A 22,308-nucleotide genomic window follows, 5' to 3' on the forward strand; every position below is an offset into this window, starting at 1 on the left:
GGTGTGTGCCACGGCCACTTGGCAGCACCTTTTTTTTTTGGACACAGTTTCTCCCTCACCTGGAGCTCACTGACTGGGCTGCATGGGCTGGCCATGGAGCCCCAGGAATCTGTGTTTCCCCTTTCTTTCTTTCTTTCTTTCTTTCTTTTTTTTTTTTTTTTATTTTTGGGTTTTTGGTTTTTCGAGACAGGGTTTCTCTGTATAGCCCTGGCTGTCCTGGAACTCACTCTGTAGACCAGGCTGGCCTCTAACTCAGCAATCTTCCTGTCTCTGCCTCCCAAGTGCTGAGATTAAAAGCGTGCACCACCATGCCCGGCTGTTCCTTTTTCTTGGCATTGGGATTGCCAACATGCACCAGCATACCTAGATCTGGTTGTGTGTGCTGAGGCCCACATTCAGGCCCTAAGGTTCTCTGCGGAGGCACTCTAATGGATCAGCATCTGTCCCACCAGGGACTCAGGAAGTATCCTTCTCTGCTGACTTCAAGATAAAGAAAAGGTGGTTCATTCTGAGACTCTTGCTCCCATTTGCATGCTTTGGAAACTTCCTACTCTTTCCTTTCCTTGTTCCCATTTTTCCCTCCACTGCAATCGCTTCACAATTGTCTTTCTCTTGTGAGAAAGAGTAATGCTTGTTAGCAAAGCTGTGTTCTTTTGTCTGTGAGCAGGAGGCACACACAGTGTGCCGGGCCATCTAACAAACACATAAATAGAAGTCAGGAAGTGTTCTTTTCACTCTTTTGGGAGGCAACTGAAAATGGATCTCCAGTTCCTGTCACGAATAAAAAGATAACCCAACCACACACCGGGTGTGGGGCGCGAGGGTAGGAAGAGTGAATCTAAATGCTCTGAGGTAATTAGCTGCCCAGGAACCATTAGCCCATCACAGGCCACGCCCTGAGAGAGCACCCGAAGCACAACACAAGCAAAAGTCTCTACAGCTGGCCACACAGTTCACTCTGCCACACACTCAAGTGTGTTTCTTCATAGGCTTGTGGACACCTCCCCAGGTACGAAGAGATGGCTTCTGTCCAAAATTCATCAGGAGTCCTCCTTGTAAGCCTTGGCTTCCTTTCCTACAACACCATATCGGTAATTTATCAAAATAAGATCACCGTCAAAGAGAGCAGTGCCCGGCGAAACCTTGACCACAGGGCACAGGGAAAGCAAGCGCGGGCTGCTGCCGGCTGGCTCAGCTGGTAAAGTGTGAGAACCTGACACTGAGGCAGGAAACCAAGCGAAAAGCCAGATGTGGGTTGAGATTCCAGTACTGAAGAGACAAGACACTGGGGCTGGGAGGTCCCTAGGGCTCAATGTGGGTAACCGGGCTAATCTAATCAGCTGTCCTATGTCTCAGTGAGGGACCATCTCAACAAACAGTGCTCCTGAGAAACACACTTGAGATTGACTTCTGGCCTCTGCACATGTGTACCCATACACTCCCCAGTCCAAACCACGCACACGCACACGCACACGCACACGCACACACATACACAAGAAGAAAGCCATGAACACTTCTGTGCTTCTATGACATTGATTCTATCAGTGACATCTGATATTCACTCCCTCGCTGCACACTACAGGGACAAAGGAAATAGAATAGATTTTGCAGGTGGACTGGGGGCGGGTGGGCATGGAGACAGGAGGGATTGGCTGGGGAGGGAGGGAGGGAGGGAGGGAGGGAGGGAGGGAGGGAGGGAAGACAGTGAAGAGAGAGAAGGAGAGGGAGAGAACAGGAATAGAGGGGCAGGGGTGGGGTGATAAGGAAACCGAGTGTGCAGGAACTTCCTGGAACCTATGAGGCTGACCCTAGGAGGACTACTAGTATTGGAGGATACAGAGCCTGAACCAGCCATCTTCTGTAACCAGGCAAGGCTTCCCGGTGGGACTGGGACAACAACGTTCCTTCCACCCACAGCCTGCCCAGCCTGTACGGGGCTCTGGGGCAATGGTGGCTCGGAGCTTGTAGGAGTGGTCATCAATGGCTGATCTAACCTGAAGCCCAAGTCACAAGAGGTAGCCCATGCCTGACACTGCCTGGATGACCAGGTACAGGAAGCTGGATGGCTCAGAGACCTAGGGCAGAACCAAACACAACTGACTTTAAAAAAAAAAAAAAATCAATGAAATGATTCCTGACAATATTCTGCTATACTCGTAGATTGGTGCCTAGCCTAGTTGTCATCAGAGAGGCTTCCTCCAGCAACTGATGGGACAGATACAGAGACACACAGCCAAACATTAGGTGAGCTTGGGAGAAATCCCACCAAAAGTCAGAGAGGGAGGATTGTAATAGCAGGGGTTGAGGCGTGGGGGGTAGGAGGGAGTGTCAGGAAACCAGAACACAGCACATAGAATCAACTAGCAGGGCTCGTAGGGGCTCCCAGCGACTAAAATAGCAATGGCAGAGCCTACATGGGTCTGAGCTATGTCCTCTGAATTATGTGGTTGTTTAGCTTGGGGGTTTTGTGGAGCCCTAACAGTGGAGTGGGGGTGTCTTAGACTTTTGCTTGCTCTTGGGACTCTTCTCCTCCTCCTGGTTGCTCTGTCCAGCCTTGATAAAGGTTTGTGCTTAGTCTTGTTGTATCTTGTTATGCAGGGTTTTTGTTTTGTTTTGTTTTGTTTTGTTGTTTTGTTTTGTTGTTGATATCCCTGAGAGGCCTGCTCTTCTCTGAAGGGAAACAGAGGAGGAGTTAATTGATGTAGGGGGTAAGGGGAAGTGGATGTTGGGAGGAATGGAAGAAGGACAGGACCAGGAGCAGTCAGGATGTATTATATGAGAGAAAAATAAATAAAAAGAGATAAGAAAAATAAATAGAACACAAACCTATCCTTTAAAATAATTAGAAATACTGTTTCTGTAATTCAATCATTCCCACCACGCCTCCATCTTTAAATCCTTGTCTACAAATGCTGGATTTTACCTTGGAGGTCAGCGCAAGAAAGAAAAGTAGGCAAAAGAGGAACAGCCCTACCCCTGAAGCTGCTAAGCATGCTGGGAAGGGTCAATGTCAGTCAGCATGGCAGGATTTAAAACCACCATGGAAGCACACCACTGGTGTGTGTAGGTGGATGTTTCCAGAAGGGTTTAAGTAAGAAGAAAGACCCACCCTGAATGTGGGTGGCATTATCCCTGGCAAAGGTTTCGAACTGGATAAAAGGAAAGAGTCAGCTGGGCACCAGCTCCTGTCTCTACTCCTGCCTGCAGATGGGATGCTGTGTAGACCAACTGCCACGCTCTCCTGCCACTACACCTTCCCTCTGATGATGGAGTGTAAGGGCCAACTGTGAGCCACACAGACCCTCCCGTCCGTCCGTAAGTTGCTTTATCAGGCATGATGTCGGGGTGATAGAAAAGTAACTAACACACACTGAGAAAACCAGAGTGTGGACAAACAAATAACACACATACTGAGAAAACCAGAGTGTGGACAAACAAATAGGGAACTGGGGCTTTCTCAGTGAATGAAAGAAATTTATTCTAATCTCCTACTTCATCATCTCCCATTATACTGTAAATTCAAAAAGACATTTCTACTATTGTTTGAAACATACATTTAAAAAAAAATAGGGGCTGGTGAGATGGCTCAGTGGGTAAGAGCACCCGACTGCTCTTCCGAAGGTCCAGAGTTCTAATCCCAGCAACCACATGGTGGCTCACAACCATCCGTAACGAGATCTGGCGCCCTCTTCTGGAGTGTCTGAAGACAGCTACAGTGTACTTACATATAATAAATAAATAAATCTAAAAAAAAAAACAAAAAAAAAACAAAAAAAAAAAATAGGAGACTGGAGAGATAGCTCAATGAGGACTGCTCTTCCAGAGGTCCTGAGTTCAATTCCCAGCAACCACATGGTGGTTCACAACCATCTTCCGGTGTCTCTAAAGACAGCCACAATGTACTTATATACATTAAATAAATTAATTAAAAAAATTTAAAAAGATTATTGCATTTCCCAAATATACTTCCTAGTAAGGAATGCCTCTTGACGTGTAGCTATGTAGCAGAATTCTAAAAGCACGCTCAACATTGTTAACTATATGCACACCCACTTATCCCAATAAACTAATCATTCAAAAACATTCAGGCTAGAGCACTCTGTGGTACAAGCAATGGGCTGGAAATCCTGTACAATCTCCCGAACACCCCACCACATCCCCATCACACCCACACTGCCCCATGTTGCCCCACGCTGCCCCATGTTGCCCCCTTCTGCTGTTATCTTCTTGCTCACACAAACATGAACAAAGCAGAGAAAACAGGCAGACCTCTCTCATACAAAGAAGTGGTTAAGCTGGCCAACTCATCTCCAAGTAAACGTCACTGTAGTTAAAGACAACACCCTAGACAAATACAACAGAGCAGACGCCTGATTCCATGAGAGGATGTCAGAAGCCCTGACCTTTGATATGGAGTTTCTTCATATGTGAGGCCAACATACTAGTACTTCCTTTCCTAGGGTTCCTATACGGTATTCGTGAGAAAATACACGCATGCTAGAACGGCTTCATTTCCTCAGAGAAAACCTAAGTCAACATGGATTAAATTGGGAAAGGAGTTCCTTGGATCATATAACCAACGTGCTCCAAAGCAAGCTGAACTTCAGGCTCTGGCTGAGATTTCATTTCTCTCCATGACACTGCTCCTCAGTCTGGTGGCTTCATGCTGAGGCTGGGGACTGTATGGGTCCCAGATGGCTACAGAAGTACAAGCCTAGCCTCCAGGCGTCCTCCTCTCTCTGCAGCCTCTGAGCAAAGTCTCCAGGTCCATCTTGTCCTAACTGCCATTGCAGGAAAATATCATGTGTATACATACATACATACATACATATACACATGCACACATACAAGTGCATGCTACACACATATGTGTACATATGTTCATGCCTATATATATATGTGAACATACATGTTCATAAAATATTCACTTATATTTATAAAGATTTACTAGCTTTAAGCTACATTTCTTACTCTTCCTTGCCCATAAACAAGACCTCAAGTCAGCAGACCAGTGCAGAAATAAGGAGGGAACCTGCTGACTGTGTAAAGTAATCTCAGGACCCCACTGAGAGTCCTCAGGTGGGCAGGTGTGACAGACAGGGCCTGACAGGTGATAGACATTGCCTCTCCTCACCACTTGTTCTGAATTCACAGCTCTTCCTGGGAGAAAAGACCAGCCCCATAAAGAAAGCAACTGAGCCATCCCACTCACAGCAGGCTCACGCCAGGATGGGAGGTGGGGTGTTAGGCAGCACTGTCCCTCCATCTCAATGCTCCCCGTAGGGGAGGAGCCACTCTGATTGCACCCTGCCCATCACATCGATGTGGCTTCACAGTACCAACGTCTACTTCCTTCCCTGTTGAGTCCCGTTCCTCAGAGGCTGGGACAAAGCATTTACTCTTCCTGCTCTGCAGGCCCCTGTGTGCAGCCTCCATGCCTTCTGCTCCCACTTTGCTCCCTCTCTGCCTTTCCTTCTCCTTCCTTTGTCTCCTCCTCTCCAGCCCTCCCTCCTCCACTGGGCTCTTCCAGGATCACTATTTAGGATGTGAGCTTGGACATAGGTTGCAGGCCCCACAGAGCAGACTGAACCAGCGTGGATGGTGTGCTGCGCTTGAAGTCGGCTCTCTAGATGCTGTGCACCTGCCAAGGCCCCAGGACAAACAGGGCAAATCAGCAGGCAGACATCCAACCAGAAGCACAGCTGTCTCAACCTGGACCGGACTCCTTCGTGCCAAGTGCATCTGCGGGCGTCTGCTCGCCATGGGTGAACCTGTGGCTCACAAGCTATCACCACCAATGCAATCGGGTGGCTGCTCTGGTGGGTGCAGTAGCCTTTAGTAGAGAGATGGCAGAGCCTTGTGTTTCTGAGACGGTGAAGTGAGGGATTCAGGAAAACAGTCCCATCTGGGTTACTATGCCTGTGCGCTGTCTTCCCACCACAGGACTGGGCTGGCGAGGAAATCACCTGGATTCCTCTTTCAGTCATATGCATGTTCAGTTACCCACAAGGCCTAGCAAAACACAGCTCCTGGAGCTGGCTACCAAGTTCCTCCTCTACCTCTTCTCCCTGCATAAGAATCACTTATTAATTCTTAGGGTGGGGGGGAGGGGAAGGAGAGGGGGAGGGGGAGGGGGAGGGGGAGGAAGAGGGAGTTGGTGCTGGCATGAACACTGAAGCTTGCAAGGCTTGGCATGTGCTCCGCCACTGAGCACCCCACCTCTTGGATCGCAGAGGATCTTTTAAAGCAGAGGTTCCCATTGCTCCCGTATAGATATGTCATAGCTTTTAGAGTCAAAATCTCTCAAAGACCCCCAGCTCCACACACCCAGGCACGCCCTCCCAGGCACGCTGGTCTTCAGGTGAGACAGATCACTCTAGGACTCCCTGTCAGGAATCCACAGGTTTCCTTAAATGGCACGCCCAGCTTGTCCACCTGCCCTGCTTACATTTCTCCCTAGATCCTTTTGAGCAGGTGACGTTTCCTAAGCACACCCGGCTGTTTTCTCTAACACTATGGAGCATAAAGGCTATGATGGTGGAGTCCTTGCTCCCCTGTTCACCCTGGAGGGAGACCTCAGTGAGACCTCTGCTCACACAGGGCCACACGGAGAATAAATCAGATCCGGTGTTGTTTACAGACTGCAGCCCCCGGGTACAGGAGACCCCTGGGACAGCTGTGCTGCCTGGTCACTTCTGGACAGGCTGAGCCTGCAGCTCCCACTTTTTAGGCCAACCCTGTCCAGACCTCGTTCACCTACACTGCTCTGCTTGAGTCACACCCACCTCCATCTTGCAAGGCACTAAGATGTGAAATCAGACTGACAGGTTCATCTGTTACCCATCGCCTGGGTGATAACTCAGCACAGCATGCAGTGCACTCTATAGAGCCGGAGGCCAGGATCTCCTGATTGCTCTGCAGCTGGTAGCAAGGATATTCCCTCCTGAAGACTAGGAACATTGTCATGACTACACCCTACCGCCACCACAGTAGCCCCAGCTCCTCCCCCAAAGTGGAGTCTCCCCTGTCTCCTTCTAGAGAGACACTGGGTAGTACACAGAGAGTCCAGGATCATTTTCCTGTTCAAGATCCCGACCTAATTACACCTGTACAATCACCTCTGACTGACACAGTAACATCTATCAGTCCCAGGAACGAGGCTGTGACTATCTTTGGGAGCCAACCAATAACCACCTTCTGCACCCTCCAGGAATACACACTATCTGCCAAAGCCGTAACACTCTGAGCCCATGACATTGGCAAGGCCCCAGGGAATGCTGGAGAGGGGTGGGTAGCTCTACAGCTGGAGTGCACCTTGCATCCTGACCCCAACTTGTTCCTACTTTATTTCCTGCCATGGAAATCCCAGCAGGAAATGCTGGCATTGTTCATTGTGGCTTTATTTCAGAACTTTGGTCAAACACCGCATCTCAGTGGGTCCACCTAACTAGGAAACAGGCATTCACCAGGGCCTGGACCTTGCTACCCTTGCATGTACCATGGAGAGCATAGTATCTTCCCTCCGGAGCCTGCTATTGGCTTGATGTGCAAATGTGTGATCCAGAGATTGCAAGAGGAGAGAGGAGCCGAGAGGAAGAGAATGTGTGACAAACAGAGGAGACAGAAAAGTACTGTGAGATTTCTGACGATACATCAGGCATGCCGCCCCTGCTTCTTAGCTGAGACAAGAACTGGATGAAAGTCATGATGGACAGAAACACTGACCTATGAAGTTCATAAGTCACACCCTTCCTGTCCGGATGTGCAGTGGGTAGGAGTGGGGTTACAAGATGCTGCTCACATACTCCTCTGCCTGAACGGGGAGGGACAACAGAGGACACTGGGTTTGAAGAAGGTGGGAGGAGGCTCCAGAAGGAGACAACAAGTGCTTCCAGCTCCTTTCTCAGCTGTATCCCCTCCTGGATGATCACCAGGACCCACCAAAGTGCCCTAGGGAAGCCGTGGACTCTGGAGAGCCATGGCCAGTCGTGAGCAGGTGCTCCATCTGCAGCAGAGATAGCACTGAAACCTCCTACTCTGCTAGCTTCTGACCTCCAACGCCAGCCTGAATGGCTTTTTGACACTTTCTGAAGGGCAAATGGAAGATTTCCACTGCATTGGGAAGACCCAGTGTGTACCCAGACAGCACACACTACACTCTACGTGCAGTCCTTCCCACATGACCTAATAATGACCTTAAATGATGAGGCTTTACAAAGACCAGCCACAGAAGGGTGACATCAAGCAAGACACGTATCCTGTATCTCATATGTGCACCGCACCACTCACTGTGTGAGTTTAGAATCCGTGGTTAGAAGGAAGTGACTGAGTTTGACCATAGCCTACTCTCCTGCCTCACTGGCCCTTAGGAGGTACCCACCAAGCCTGCTACACAGACAGCTTTGTTGTCTTCTGATAGATTCCTCAAAGGCAGGGAGTGCTATTTTAACAGTGGAAGGAACTGGAGCTCAGCTGCTATTGCTGGTGACCTTGATGACGTCAAGTACCAAGTATTTCAGCAAGGACCCCAGAGGTGAAGGCTTTGCTCAAGTGGAGCGATCGGTTGCCAAAGTCAACTGGCATCCTTACTACTTGTGTCACAACACAGAAAGCCGACACGGAAGGATGACACAGATGTGGGGGACCACTGAGCATCGCCACCCAGGTCCCACCCAACTACTCAGCAGTAACACTCCTTCCAAACTAGGACCATGCCAGCTAAATCGCTTTCCGTCCAGAAGGCGTCTTCCCACACCTGACGCAGCTCATGGTGCCTCCTTGGCTGCTGCAAGGAGTACCTGGTACAGGCCAGATGCTGGAGACACCCGCCAAACTGAACAAGCCACCCCCACAATGGAGTCCTCGTGACCATCTTAGAGGAGAGATGAATGGGTGAGACGGAGGGTAACATCCCCTCCAGGCTGAGACAGGGACAGGGGTAGTGGAGAAAAATGAAAGTCATGGGTAGTGAGAGGTTGTGTTTGCTCACTGCAGACTGCTACCTCTTCTCCTCTCCCCCACATACACAAGGACCATGACAAGTTTTTTCTGAGGTACAACCCTTGCCAGGCGCCATCAGGACCACAGTACCATACTGTCAAAGGACAGAGCAAGATAGAGCATGCCAACCTCAAGTGGGACAGCTTTAATCCACTTTTCTCTGGTGGTAGGTTCTACAATCCCTCCATTGAGTCACGCATCAACATTCCTGTGTTCTGCATCACCACATTTTACAAATAAATATAACGCATGCTCAGCCTTGTGCTGATTCGGGGACTCCCTGAGATGAAGACTGAAGGTTAGCCACACCATTGCTGCCTTCGGTCCAGTAGCCCATCTCTCCCGGGTTCCACCGTGACAACTGACTAAATGGAATTCAAAAGCTAAAGGTGTTCTAAAAAATAAACATTTTCTTCTGGTTTTGTCTGGTTTTCTTCCCTTTCAACTAGCTTCAAAGTCAGCCAAGCAATGGAGAATCATTTACCAGCTACAAAGGTCTTAGCGCACCTCTGCAAGCCTGTTGTGAGTTACAGAGAGAGATGCCTCCTACCAGCTCTTCTGGGTTTCCTGCTCTGACAAGGAGCTTCTGGCTACCAGTGACCACATGAGCCCGAATGAGGGTCTGCTGGCTCCTGAGAGCATTCAGAGCCCACATGTGGGCTCCTCTGTCCCTCCTGAACACTACACTCCATTATTCCATCCCACCTCCCTCACATGGGCTGCTCCAGGCAGCTTCCTAACAAGCAGCGTCCTTGTCTCTTTGTGCTTATAAAGACATTGATGCTCCACAAGATGCCTAGATGTCAACACCAACGGATAGGCTGTCCTCCATCCTTCATTCAGGCCCTCTATCCTGTTCTCAAACACTTAGACTAGCCCCCGCCACAGCCATTCCCAAACAGAATTCACTTCTCTTTCTATTATAATCTCAGCTACCCACTTACTAAGTGAAACACAAAGGCATAACCCATCCACGGGCAGGAGGAGGTGTCCTGCCCATCCCACGAAGCCCCATCTTGCAGTGGAGAACACTTGCCCATCACAGCAGGTTCCAGGTTTGCACAGACAAGCCCAGTGAGGATGGCAACCCCAGAGGCACACAGACCTCCTGTGGGCTTCGGCTCTTTCCCAGTCCCAACCAGTAGTGACCTGCTTATTCCCCTGCTTTGATGTCCTAATCTCCTGGATTTTCATCTTTTTTCCCCAGGAAGCTAGTGCATTTCTGCCAAGGCTTCACTCCTTGTCACCATCCCTCAGCTTGGACGCACGCGCACACACATACATGCACACACAAACACACACACACACACACACTGCTGGGGTGGGGACACAGACAGACAGACAGAAAGACAGAGATTATAGATGACAGATACAAATACTAAACCTCCTTCTTTTTGAGACAGAGAGTCATGCCTCCCAGACTAGAACTTTAGCTCTATATAGCCAAGGATGAGCCTGAACTCCTGCCCCTACCTTCTGGGATTACAGTACGGGGATTACAGACCTGAGTTACCCCTAGTTTTATGAGGTACAGAGGGTCAGGCTCAGGCCCTCTGGATGCTCTCTACCAAGTGAGCTGTATCACCAGCCCTAAACCTTCATCCTAAGGACACTGTAATCTAGGAAAGCCAGCTTTCTGGTGACAATATTAATCGGAGCCAAATGTGTACCCAGAGTGGGATCGCAGAGGAAGCTGGCAAGAACTGTATAATGCCAGCCCTGGACAGAGGGTCTGGCTATTATCTGGGTACAGCCCCACGGAATAGCCAGTACAGATCTTCCCTAGCTGGCCTATGCCATGCATCTCTGCCCTCTGGAGGCCTGAGGTACCACCACTACAAAGCAGGCTGTCTTTTGCAGTTGAAGAGGCAGGTAATCCAAAGGATTAAGGAAGTGATCCAGCCAAAGGCAAGAAAACAGGAAGTGTGAGGTAGACAGGCAGCTAGCCAGGAAGATGTAGGCATGCTCACAGCAGGCGTTCACAGGGACACAGCTGGCCCAGGGGTGCAGAACTTCCTCTACCACTGGAAGTGCAGCTGCCGACAGAGTCTGGGGACCTTTGCAAGCTGTGGCTGGGGATTAAGCAGGTCTCCATGACCAGTGATATTGTTGTTATGTCTTTTAGCAGACCTCAAGGAACTATGCAAATCGCCAGCTAAGCAAAGACAGCATCCTTGCCGGCTTGGTAGCACACAAGTGCAGCTCTTGCACGTTTACCTGCTGAGCCCCGGGAGGAGGTTCCTCTTGTTATTGGCAGCCACATTACCATAGCTTCATCCTCACTGACTTACCAGACAACATAAACAGTGCCTTCCATATCTGGGCATCAGATACAGGCACTGCATGCGTCTGCATCTGACCCAGGAGCTGAAAAGCTTACTTCTTAGCAGTTTCCCCATGGTCAACTCAACAGTTTTATTAAGTGAAAAGGTATCTACAAACAGAAGGCCAAGAAAGAAGCAACAAACCACGGCCCTATAACTAAGTAAGCGCAGAACATTCCAGAGAACTCTTCAAGTCTTTTTTTTTTTTTTGGGGGGGGGGGGGGGGGTGTCGAGACAGGGTTTCTCTGTGGAGCCCTGGCTGTCCTGGAACTCACTCAGTAGATCAGTCTGGCCTTGAACTCAGAAATCTGCCTGCCTCTGCCTCCCAAATGCTGGGATTAAAGGCATGCGCCACCACTGCCCAGCAAATTCTTCGAGCCTTGCTTATTCAACAGCACAGAATGTTGGCGGGGGTGGGGGTGGGGTGGGGGGTGAATACATATTGATAATATATTATATAATATAAATATATCTATTTATATAATTAAGTTATGATATAAATATAAATAATATTTATTTTATTTATAACACATTACATAAAATAAATGTGTTTTATATTTATATGTGTATTATTAAATATATATTCTTTATATAAATATATATTTTGGGGGCTGGTGAGATGGCTCAGTGGGTAAGAGCACCCGACTGCTCTTCCGAACGTCCGGAGTTCAAATCCCAGCAACCACATGGTGGCTCACAACCATCCGTAACGAGATCTGACTCCCTCTTCTGGAGTGTCTGAAGACAGCTACAGTGTACTTACATATAATCAATAAATAAATCTTTATAAATAAATAAATAAATAAATATATATATATATATTTTATTTATATTTTCTTCTGGCTAAACTCCTAGATACCAACTCTGCCTCCCATGAATAAACTTCCCCCACCTCAGAGGGGCACTCTCTCCACTACAGCATTCAAAGGTCAGGACTGCAGCAGTAACACTAGTCACCTCCCACTTCTTCCTCCTGCAGCTTCCTCCCTGCAGCCAGGGCTATGGAAGCTGCCTCAGAGGGTGTCTTCCTCTCCTACCAAGTATACACCCACCATATCTGAGGAAGGAGCACCAATCCATCACATTTGAGAGAGAGAGAGAGAGAGAGAGACCCCTGAGTAACTGGACATCAGGTATCAGGTGTCCCAACTTTTATTTGATGTTCCCTTCGTTCTGTCTTCTACTTCCGAATGCATGAAAAAGGAACAAATAGTTGTACTGAGTGGCCTCCCTGTGGTGACCCTGTGGTCTCACTGTGACCATGGAGACAGCCAAAGGAGAACTGGCAGAATCTCAAGAGTTTGGTTATATGTATTTTTGAGTAAGCAAAACTATTTTGATAAATTTCTTTGATGTAAAGAAAGAAAGTATGTGGTGGAGGGGGAGCTACAAAGATAAGGCATATCCCAGACACAGTGAGCACAGGGAAAGAATTAGCTATAGTGTCTAGGAAATGCAGTAAAGGATAAATGGCCAAGTGACCTTTACTAATGTGACCACTCTGATTTGTGGCCTGCAGTTCTGTCTGTCTGTCTGTCTGTCAAAGCCTACGACAACAAGTATTAACAGAATTTCTTGGGTATTTACTGTGAGTACTTGAAAATTATTTTAATTGGAAATTATTTTCCTGTAAACTATCTGAATTAGAAGAACTTATGCACTTATCTATTGGTCACCAAGAATAAAAACTGTTTCTACCTACAGCTGGGGGCACGCCTGACATTTGTCCCTAGCTGCTTTCTTAACATACGTGATTGGGACACCATGTTTTTCTTAAAAGGAGTTGAGTAACTAAGATCCCGTCTATGAACACAGACAACCTTTGGTTACCTTTGCCATGACAAATAAACCGGCAACTGATCAAAGTAAATCACCCAAAACCAGTGATCTAAGAAGTTCACATGACTCCCACCCCAAGAGCAGGCTTCGGTGGATTTCTTAACCACTGTCTCTAGATACTAATTTCCTTTGCATAGTTTTATATGCTAATTGCTTAGCTCAGTACATGTTACCCATTCTAAGACTTTTTTTTTTCTTAAACCTAAACAATGGAGCAAGGAAGTAAATGGAATCCTGCCACCCCACAGTTTATCACCACTGAAAACCCCCTTCTTACTCCTTATTTCTCACAGACTCTCATTTGGTAGAAATCTCGGTTTTGGATGAAATGGCTAAAATAACCGATCAGAGATCTCCCTGGTCTTGATAATACCAAGTGACAGGCTATTCCATAAGCAAGCTGACTGTGCGTATCAATACCTTTAGTCAACAGAGGAGATCTCACGTTTAGCAGATAAATAACATCCTTTTACATTAATTAGAAGCCTTTACTGCCTCTGGAGAGAGTATAAACCAGAAGTATACGCCTACGATGGATCGCACCTTTGGGGTTTCAGATGCCTTCCTCCTCAGCTCTGAGTGGAAAAATGGACACTGGAGTATCTCTGTGCTCCAACAGCCAGGGCTAAGCAGCCCACGTGGGTGATGGATCCGCAGATAAGTGCAGCTGACTCATGGCCGGCATGGTGATAAGAGGAGCACTTACCCCAGCCAGGAGATGGAAACTCCATCTGAGTAAACATGGCCATCCTATCCTGTGGGCAGCTGACCTTCCCCCTGCCAGGCAGGAAGGGCACGGGAGCTTCTAGTTACCAGACAAGGCCTCTATCTCACAGACAACACGAGCCACCCAGTCGATAAACACTGGGTGATATGAAAGCCACTTGATAAACCCACGTACATCTTATCAATCTCATCCGCTAACAGTGACTGAGCAGTTTGATCCCCCAGACTCTAGTTTGTCTTTCCATATAGTCACTCACTAACCCCAACAGCATCCATCATTTCTGTCTTGTGGCCAAGAAAGAAGAGGCTTACAGAGGTTAATAGCCTCTCTAGTCAAAGGGGGAGTGTGAATCTAATTGAGTGCACATGTCAGATCCACTTAAAATTGTCTGGCTTCCAGAAAAGGTTTTCGAAAGAAAAAAAAAAAGAAATTAGGCTATGAAGCACATTCCAAAATATTTCGTAGAGTAATTACCTTTTTACAATGGCAACGGCTTCCTGTGTGCCTAAATGCATCAATGGCTACAAAGCCAGAAACTGCTAGACTTGATAACAGCAGTGCCCTGCTCCTACATGAGGGATGGTCTTTAGACCAACACAGGAGATGGGGCCTCCTTAGACTCCACTTCCTCGTCTGTAGCTGGACCCTGGGATGAGGCAGTGGTAACACCTCACTGCTGTGACCTCAGGCCATGCCACAAAGGCTGCACAAGGCCCCAGATTCAACAGTCTCTGGAACACATCTGTGCAAGTGGCCCACCTGGCCTGATCACTTAGGTCAATGCCAATGCCAGACAGAAATATTTAAATGAGATTTAGTTTAAGCTGAAATTCACAACATGTTTCCACACATATTGGGTAACTTGGTCTCCACAGCCCCAGGTTTATCAAACATTGTATTCTAAAAGTAAAATAAATTTTAAACCAAATGTTAAGTCACGTTTAACAAAGATATCACCACTTCAACTTGCTGTTGGTTTCCTCTTTATACCACTAGGCTTCAAGTCGCAAAAAACATAGATATTTACTTTTTCTGTGTATCGTAAGAACAATTTTCAAAGAACAATGAAGACTTTCTGAACGGTGAGTTGCCCTTTTTTATCTGTCCCAACAGAGAGGCACAAGAGTGCTCAATTCTTTATGAACTCTCTCAACCTCAAAGTGCAGACAGACCTTCCAGCTGAGTTTTACATGCTTTGGATGCGCTCTTCTTTGGCCCATAAGCAGCTGTCTATCTACCAAGGAATGCAAAGGGACCTGGCGAACTGTGAAACTGTCAGAAACTTACAGGATGAGCAGACAGAGCCAGTGACACATGGTCCTGGGCAAGTGAGGTGCCCTGAGGCCAGAACTTCTTTGGCATTATTACAATCTGCCTTGTCCAAAAACAGCCTGAACCCACACAGGTTCTTAACACTACAGAAAGGTGGGTATGCTTTTAACAGACCCTTCTTTTCTCAGGGTCTTTCCCCATGCTAAACAGGATAAGGACAGAAGAATATACTAAGTGGGTTTTCACAGACATCAAATGGTAGAAAACTGAGGGGGCATTTGTAAAGCACACATCTATGCATCTGAGCTGACCACCTTAGCTAGGCCATGCATCCACACCTAGCACGGCATTACATGCATACACAGGGGGTGTTCAACTTACTGACAGAATAACTTACTGACTGGGCCTTTCAAAAGTGTGTGTGTGTGTGTGTGTGTGTGTGTGTGTGTATGTGAACAACTGAAACACATTGCCATATATGAAGGTCAGAGAACAACTTGTGGGATTCAGTTTTCTCCTTTTACCATGTGAGTCCCTGGGGATTGAACCCAGGTTGTTGGGCTTGGTAGCCAGCACGCTTGTTGAGCCATCTCTCTGCCCCCTTTTCCATCAGTGTGACCTTCTGCATATCTATAGAGTATACCACATCCTAGGGGTCTTAGGAATGTCATTCACACACACACACAGGTCTTAGGAATGTTATTCACACATACGCACGCACGCGCGCGCGCGCGCGCGCGCGCGCGCACACACACACACACACACACACAATTACTTTTACTGCCCCCAACATATGCGCATCTTGCTCACCACAGTATTTGAGGCCTTTCCACAGCCCAGTTCAGTTCTCCTTGCTGAATCAGCACACAGGCTTCTGTAACACCCAGGTCCCTCCAACTCCTCTATAAATGGCACATAGAGTTTGCTCACAGAGACGAAGAGACAAGAGCAACAGCTCAGAGACAAGGGACAGCATAATAATCTTGGTGTTATGAGAAAATAGATGATAAAAACACATCTGGTGGGAAGGTAATACTTCTGTAATTTCTGTTCCTGTTAGCTAGATTTTTACAGAATACCAGAAAAAAAATGAACTTTTATTCAATTTCTCTCATCGTTAAGTTTAAATACCCCTCTCCATTACCAGAATGATAAAACTGTGTTTGTCCAAAATCAGTGCTTTGCTCTCTGAGAACTGCTCTACTCTCTTCAATTCTGAGCTGGAATTTAGCAACAGAAACTTTTCAACAGCAGTTCCCTGGTGGTTTTAAGTCTGTCCCCGGACTTAAAAGGTCTCTTAATCATCACAGAGCCCTTTGCCTGTGTGTAACATACTAAGGCTGAGACAGAGCAATTCAATATGAAATTTGTGATATTTTTTTCTAACCACACACACAATTCCATATGGGCCTGCACTGAAGCAGGGGCATCAATGTTCCATGAAATCTCTAGGTTAGTTGTCAACTTTCTCTCACACACTTCACTAGCAAAGCGGGTCACACGGCTTTGCTCTCTATGGCCTCATCAACAACGTGGTCTGAGCACTGGAATGGGGTAGTTTAGTTGTTAGTTAGAAATGAAAGCCACCGCTAAAATCACAGACGACTGAGCATGGAAGATGCGAGACCTGCAAAGGTCAAGATTTTCCGGCGTCCCTCGGGTTTCAGAGCCAATGTATCTCAAAGCCTGGGCTGCGGGGGAATTGCGTCAGGCACTCCACCACCTAGGAGCGCCAGAATGCACAGAACCCTCTTGAGTTGCTTTGGTAAACTCTACACTGATCTCAAATACCCTGATCCACACAGTACTAGACTCAAGGTAAAACGGGCAGGCGCCAGAGGCTACAAAACTTAGGACTCATGGAGCCTCCCAAAGCACTCCCACACGCGGCAACCCAGCTGCACCGACCGCACCCCTCCTCTAAAGCCTCTCTCTAGGAGTGACCCCAAATCCTGTGCACACAGGGGCACTAGAAAGAAATTCACTGAGGTTAACTTCAATCGCAGCAAGGACTCGCTCTCTGCAGTTATGAAGTGCTAACATTTGGAGTCGATTTGATAGATTTTCATGACAACTGGACCAGTTTTCAAATAACTTCCCACAGCTGGCTGGGGTCTGGGGTGATGATGCACTGGACTGTAGCCGCACGCCCTGAGGCTCTACATGCCCACTCGAGGCGCAGCGGGGACCCGCATCCTGCGCGCTCCCGGGGAGGGCCTTTACCTCGAGGCGACTCAGACTGGAGCTCTTGGAGCGCGACTTCTTGCGCAGGTACACGGAGAAGAACCTGCGCACCGTGAACTTCTTCATGCTCAGCTCCATCGCCCCGCGCCCAGCTGCCAGGAGCCGCAGGGCCGGCGGGCGCGCATCCCCGGCACATCCCAAGCTAGGCAGCGCGCTGGCGGGCACGCGCGCCGGGGAGCCCGACGCGGCGGCCCTCGGCGCGGATGCGGGCTGCAAGCACAAAGGACAGGCCGCACCGGCCACCGGGCCCGGGTCCCAGGATCACTCCCGCGGCGCCTTTGCCTCCGGCCAGGAGTACCAGCTCCCGGCAGCCTGCCCCGCCCATAGACTACACCCAGCGTCGTTCCGACCAACCAGAGTGCGACGCTGCGCCACGCCTACACGCCCACCCACCAATCAGTGCCTGCAGCCGGAGCTCTTTTCCCCCTTTAGTCGGAAAACCTACTCCGGACAGCCCCACCCTCACCCCGCCCACCACCGTACTCTCCAATTATCACCAGCCATCCTGCCCAGGGGCGTTGTCCCCGTGAACGCCTCCAATCAGCGCCGTTGCCTACTCCTCCCTCTCCTACTACTCCTGCCCTCAGAGAACAGTGGGGTGCAGTATCGCCCTGCCCTCTGCCACGGCCGCCAATCAGCGCCCACGCCCGTTGTGTGCCTAATCAGCCGCTCCTGAGGCACGCTGCTCTTGTCCTGTCTCCCTGCCTCTTCTGTTCGAGCTGTTGTGTTCTTCTCCGAACACCTCTGTCCACTTGGACTCCACGCTTAGCATTTTGAATTTCTCTGCAAAGCAAAACTTTAATGACCTAGCACGCTAGAAAAGCGCCCACAAGCGCTACACTCGGGTCACTCCTACAGCTGGTCCCTGCAACTCCTTGCTTATTGGGGAAATCATTGGGAGAGGACCCCGCCTGCTTCGCAGTGTCAGCGGCCTTCCTCCTCTCGGTGAGGACGCCTCACGTGGTCGGGGCCAGCAGCTGAGAACAAAGGCTCACATCCGCTCTCTGTGACCTCGGGCTCCATTTATAGACAATTATCCACACAGATGACTTATCAGGGCCAGCAGCAGGAACATCCTGCGTCTCAGTCTGAGGGAGCAATCAGCGCCTGCTTTAACCTAAGTCCAAATGATCCTTCCTAGTCACACAAAAAGAAAGGCTGAGGTTAATAAAGTCTTATGCCCTGTGGCAGAATAGAAGCAGATTAGAGAAGAGCCGAGGGTAAGCCCAGTTCCTTTGGCCACTGGAGAAAACAGATTCTCCTGCATGATATGCAGCCCACCGGGCAGTTTTCAACACTTTCCCACCCAGACTGGTGGTAGTCATAAAGGACACAGAAATCAAAAGATCCAACATGCTGGGAAACCCACGTCACATAAAACATCAAAGGGCTAATTTCACCTGGAGCAGGAGTCAGTCCCATCTAGAGAGGGCTTTTAGGAACTGCTATCCCACTGGTGTGGGGCTCCAGAGATAGGCTGAGTGCAGTCAGTGTAAGGGTTTGCAGCTTCAATAGAGACAGTGTACACTGGCTTGTGACTTGACCTCAGCATCTCTCCCCGTGATGTCTTAGCTCCCAGAGGTGCCTTCTAGGGATGAAATTAGGAGAATGGGCTAAGATTGGGTCCTCTAAGCAAACCTTCTTGGCTACCCTTGGAATGTTTATTATTTTACACTGCCTGAGGGCAAGGCCTGGTCCTTTCTCAAGGAGACTTTAGCAATTAGAGTACCTAGTCATAAACTCCTATGGAGAATTGGTTCCTGAGACTCCTGAATTGGCAAGGTCTTGGAGAGCTGAGGGCAGAGACCTCTGGCTCACATTAGTTAGTGGTCTCCCTGATCACTCTGCTATCATCCCCCAGGAAACTGATCTTGGCTCTTTTTCTATACTTGGGGACCCCCTGAGTTAACTAGGTTCAGATGCTCACCCCTTCTGAAATTGCTTGCAATTAAGTAAGAAAGTCTGGAGAGCAGAAAGTCTCCAAAACACTGGAAATGAAGCTCAAAAGCAAGCAATGCAAGCTACATTTCAAAGCTAGGGTGGAGGAGGGCTACAGCCAACAGCCAGGCAGTAATCCACTGTAGTTAGCCGAAGGGAGATTTAGGGAGAAGGTAAGAATGCCTCAAGCTGAGGAAAACATCGCAGCATCAGCTCTGTCTATCAGGCTGACTTCCTGTGGCTTTGGCACTTAGCTGAAGGCCATTCACCTGGAGGAGTTCGGTAGCTGGAACCCACTGCAAACCACAGAGCTGCTCTGCACAGGTTTACTAATCCAGGCAACTTCGTTGAAGATTTTAGTGTTTCCAGTCCCTCTCTGCATGTTACACCTGCCCTGGAATTTGTCAGAGCACATCTATCGTCAATGCCACACATCAAGCTACTGGCTTCCAATGCAACCTTCCTCCCCTTAAGACAGCATGAGTGCAGAGGACTGGAGGGCGATGCCTCAGAAACAACCAGGTAAAGCCACATGGAGATAAGAAGAAAGCAGATTGAACAACTGGTCGACTACGCCTTCACATGCCTGTGTCCCCAGCTCAGGAAACTAAGAGGGAAAGGGGGTGGGGTGCACAAGCCTAAGAGAAAAGGGGAAATGAGCAGTGCATCTCAACTAGGAGAGACAGGTAGAAGAAGATTCATGACTAATGGTGTAGGAAAGCCAAGAGAGAGCACTGACATAGGAGGAGGAGGAGGGGGCAGGGGGAGGAGGACGAGAAACCATTACATGTAGAGAGAGTATCGAGGATCGTGTGTGTTGTATGGATACATTACCTGTCCATTAAAAACTATGGCCTACAAGAGAAGGTAGATTAGAAGGTCCAAAAGGCAGAAAGAATTCTGGGATAGAACTAGGCATGGGAGGAGTCGCTGGAGGTATTGACGAGAACAGATGCATGGGACCTGAGCAGAGGTAACCAGTCATGTGGCAGAATATGGATTAGTATAAGTAGGTTGTGTTAAGTTATGAGCTAGTCAGGGAACGAGCCTAGCTATGTGGCCTAGGTATGTGCAAATATTTTTTTGAGTCTGAGTCATTATTCCAGGAGCTTGGGAACAGAAGGAAAAACAGCCTGTCATAGACCAAGGAAGGGAAACCAGCCCGTTGTATACCAATTCCATTCACGGAGAGCATAAAGGAGAAGCCAAGCAGAGGAGGGGGCTCTTCCGTCGCTGGATGCTAGCGTGATTTTAGAGCCTCGCAGCTCTCCTGGAAGCACGAGGGATGCAGCTGTCGGGTGAAACATGATGTGGATAAGCACTAGGAGATGCAGGTTCTCTCCGCATCCTGCTAAGCTGCTGCATCAACCAACTCTGCAGCCAACCTTCTTTGAGAACTATTTGCATGGGGTGGGGGAACCTCTCTCTACTGACTAAATTTTCTCTTCTTCAACTGAAGGAACAGTATTTGAAAATATTAAACAGAGCTTTCATTCTTAACTCGGTTGGTTTATCTAGATAGGTCCAGTTATGAAACCCAAATTTTTGTGAAAATTGTTTAAGGTTATTTCAGTGGCCGTGATACTAATAGACTGACTATTGTGGGAGCAAATGCAGTGGAATTGTGACTCGCCGTAGCTGTAGGACAGAATTCATCAATGTGAATTCACCCCCAGGCAGGACATGGATTGGTCTTCTGCCTCAGCGCTGTGTTCTCTCCAGAGAACCACAGACTGGGAAAGACCTGTCAGAAAATGAGTAGTCTGTGGCTTGGGGGCACACACCAGCATCTGAGGAAGACTAGTGCACTCCTGGTCGCTCTGGAGGTGGAAAGAGCAAAGCGGGGTGGAGCATAGCTTCTCAGACCAGGTAAGGAGAGAGAAGGATGAAGAAAAAGAGCACCCTATACCCTGGGGTGGGAGACACTGGCGACCCTAGCCTCACTGTGTGTGGCCAAAGCAGGAGCTCAAGAAGTGACAGTTAGAGACATTTTTTTTCCCAAACAAAGGAGACATTATAAGAATCAGTGGATGGTACACACGGGAATACATCTTCACTTTAGGATGTTTTCTTGACAATGGGGTACAGTGTAGAAAATCCTTGGAAAGTGGAAACAATTTCTATAAGAGCTCTGTGACAACCTGGGGGGGGGAGGGTGACAGTGTCTGGGCAGAGAATAAGTTACATTGTTCCAGAACGTAGGCAGGGAGTATAGGAGGACAGAGGGCAGCTCCTGGGCACTACGTCATCCCAAGCTCCGCCTTCATGTTGTCCTCCACGCATGGGAACTTCCCATGGTTCCCTACAACACCACAGCTTCCGTGTCACCTGTGTGCCATCCAAAGTAACTGGGCTGTGGAAAACCAAACCCCTGTGACTTCCAAGGGAGGGGAAAACACAGCTCCCGCCCGGGCAGCATCCTTAAAAATGTAGAAAATAATATCTAATAACCAAGGACTAATGGGGACAATTTAAAAATGAAATTGAACTACGGGGAAAATGAAATCAAAATTTAAATAAGACCTGTGGTCACAAAAAAAAACAATTGTAGTTATACCAAGGCCCAACTGCCTCTGTGTGAACACCTGTGTATTCGGAGTTTATTTCTGTGATTCCCAAATTATTAATCAGTTCTCTCCTGTGTACATCTGAATGTGACTTAAGGAGAAGAAGCACGGTGACTAAGAGAGAGTGACAGCTGCTACTGGGACCTGCAGTGTCATCATCCTGTCTCCATTGATTGAGGCTGTGCCCCACCCAGTGCCAAGCCTGGAGACACAGGGGAAAGGTACCCTAGGCTGTGCTCACAAGTGGGGAAAGCCCTGGGAGCCTCAGAAAAAGTTTCTGGTTCAGTTGAGAAGCAAGAGGCAGCCTCTGTGTTCACCCCGGAAGACAAGGTCATGTTGGCTGATTGACAGTGAAGAGATGCTAAAGAGCCAGAAAGTACAGTCCCAAAGACCATGC

General features: G+C 48.5%; 1 protein-coding gene across 4 annotated transcripts in view; it reads right to left on the minus strand.

Moving 5' to 3' along the window:
- Nucleotides 1-22,308, minus strand: part of Rps6ka2 (ribosomal protein S6 kinase A2) — a 284,351-nt gene that overhangs the window by 118,904 nt on the left and 143,139 nt on the right. Inside the window, exon 1 of one of the 4 annotated variants that reach the window (XM_029471103.2) lies at nt 17,386-17,706. The exons of the other annotated variants lie outside the window; for them this stretch is intronic. Within the exon in view, the coding sequence (XP_029326963.1) occupies nt 17,386-17,484 (99 nt within the window). The 5' untranslated portion in view covers nt 17,485-17,706. Of the gene's footprint in view, nt 1-17,385; nt 17,707-22,308 lie in introns of those variants that run through there. 4 annotated transcript variants of the gene reach the window in all.

Source organism: Mus caroli, unplaced genomic scaffold, assembly GCF_978045245.1.
Source record: "Mus caroli unplaced genomic scaffold, Mus_caroli_1 scaffold_18, whole genome shotgun sequence".
Classification (NCBI taxonomy): domain Eukaryota; kingdom Metazoa; phylum Chordata; class Mammalia; order Rodentia; family Muridae; genus Mus; species Mus caroli.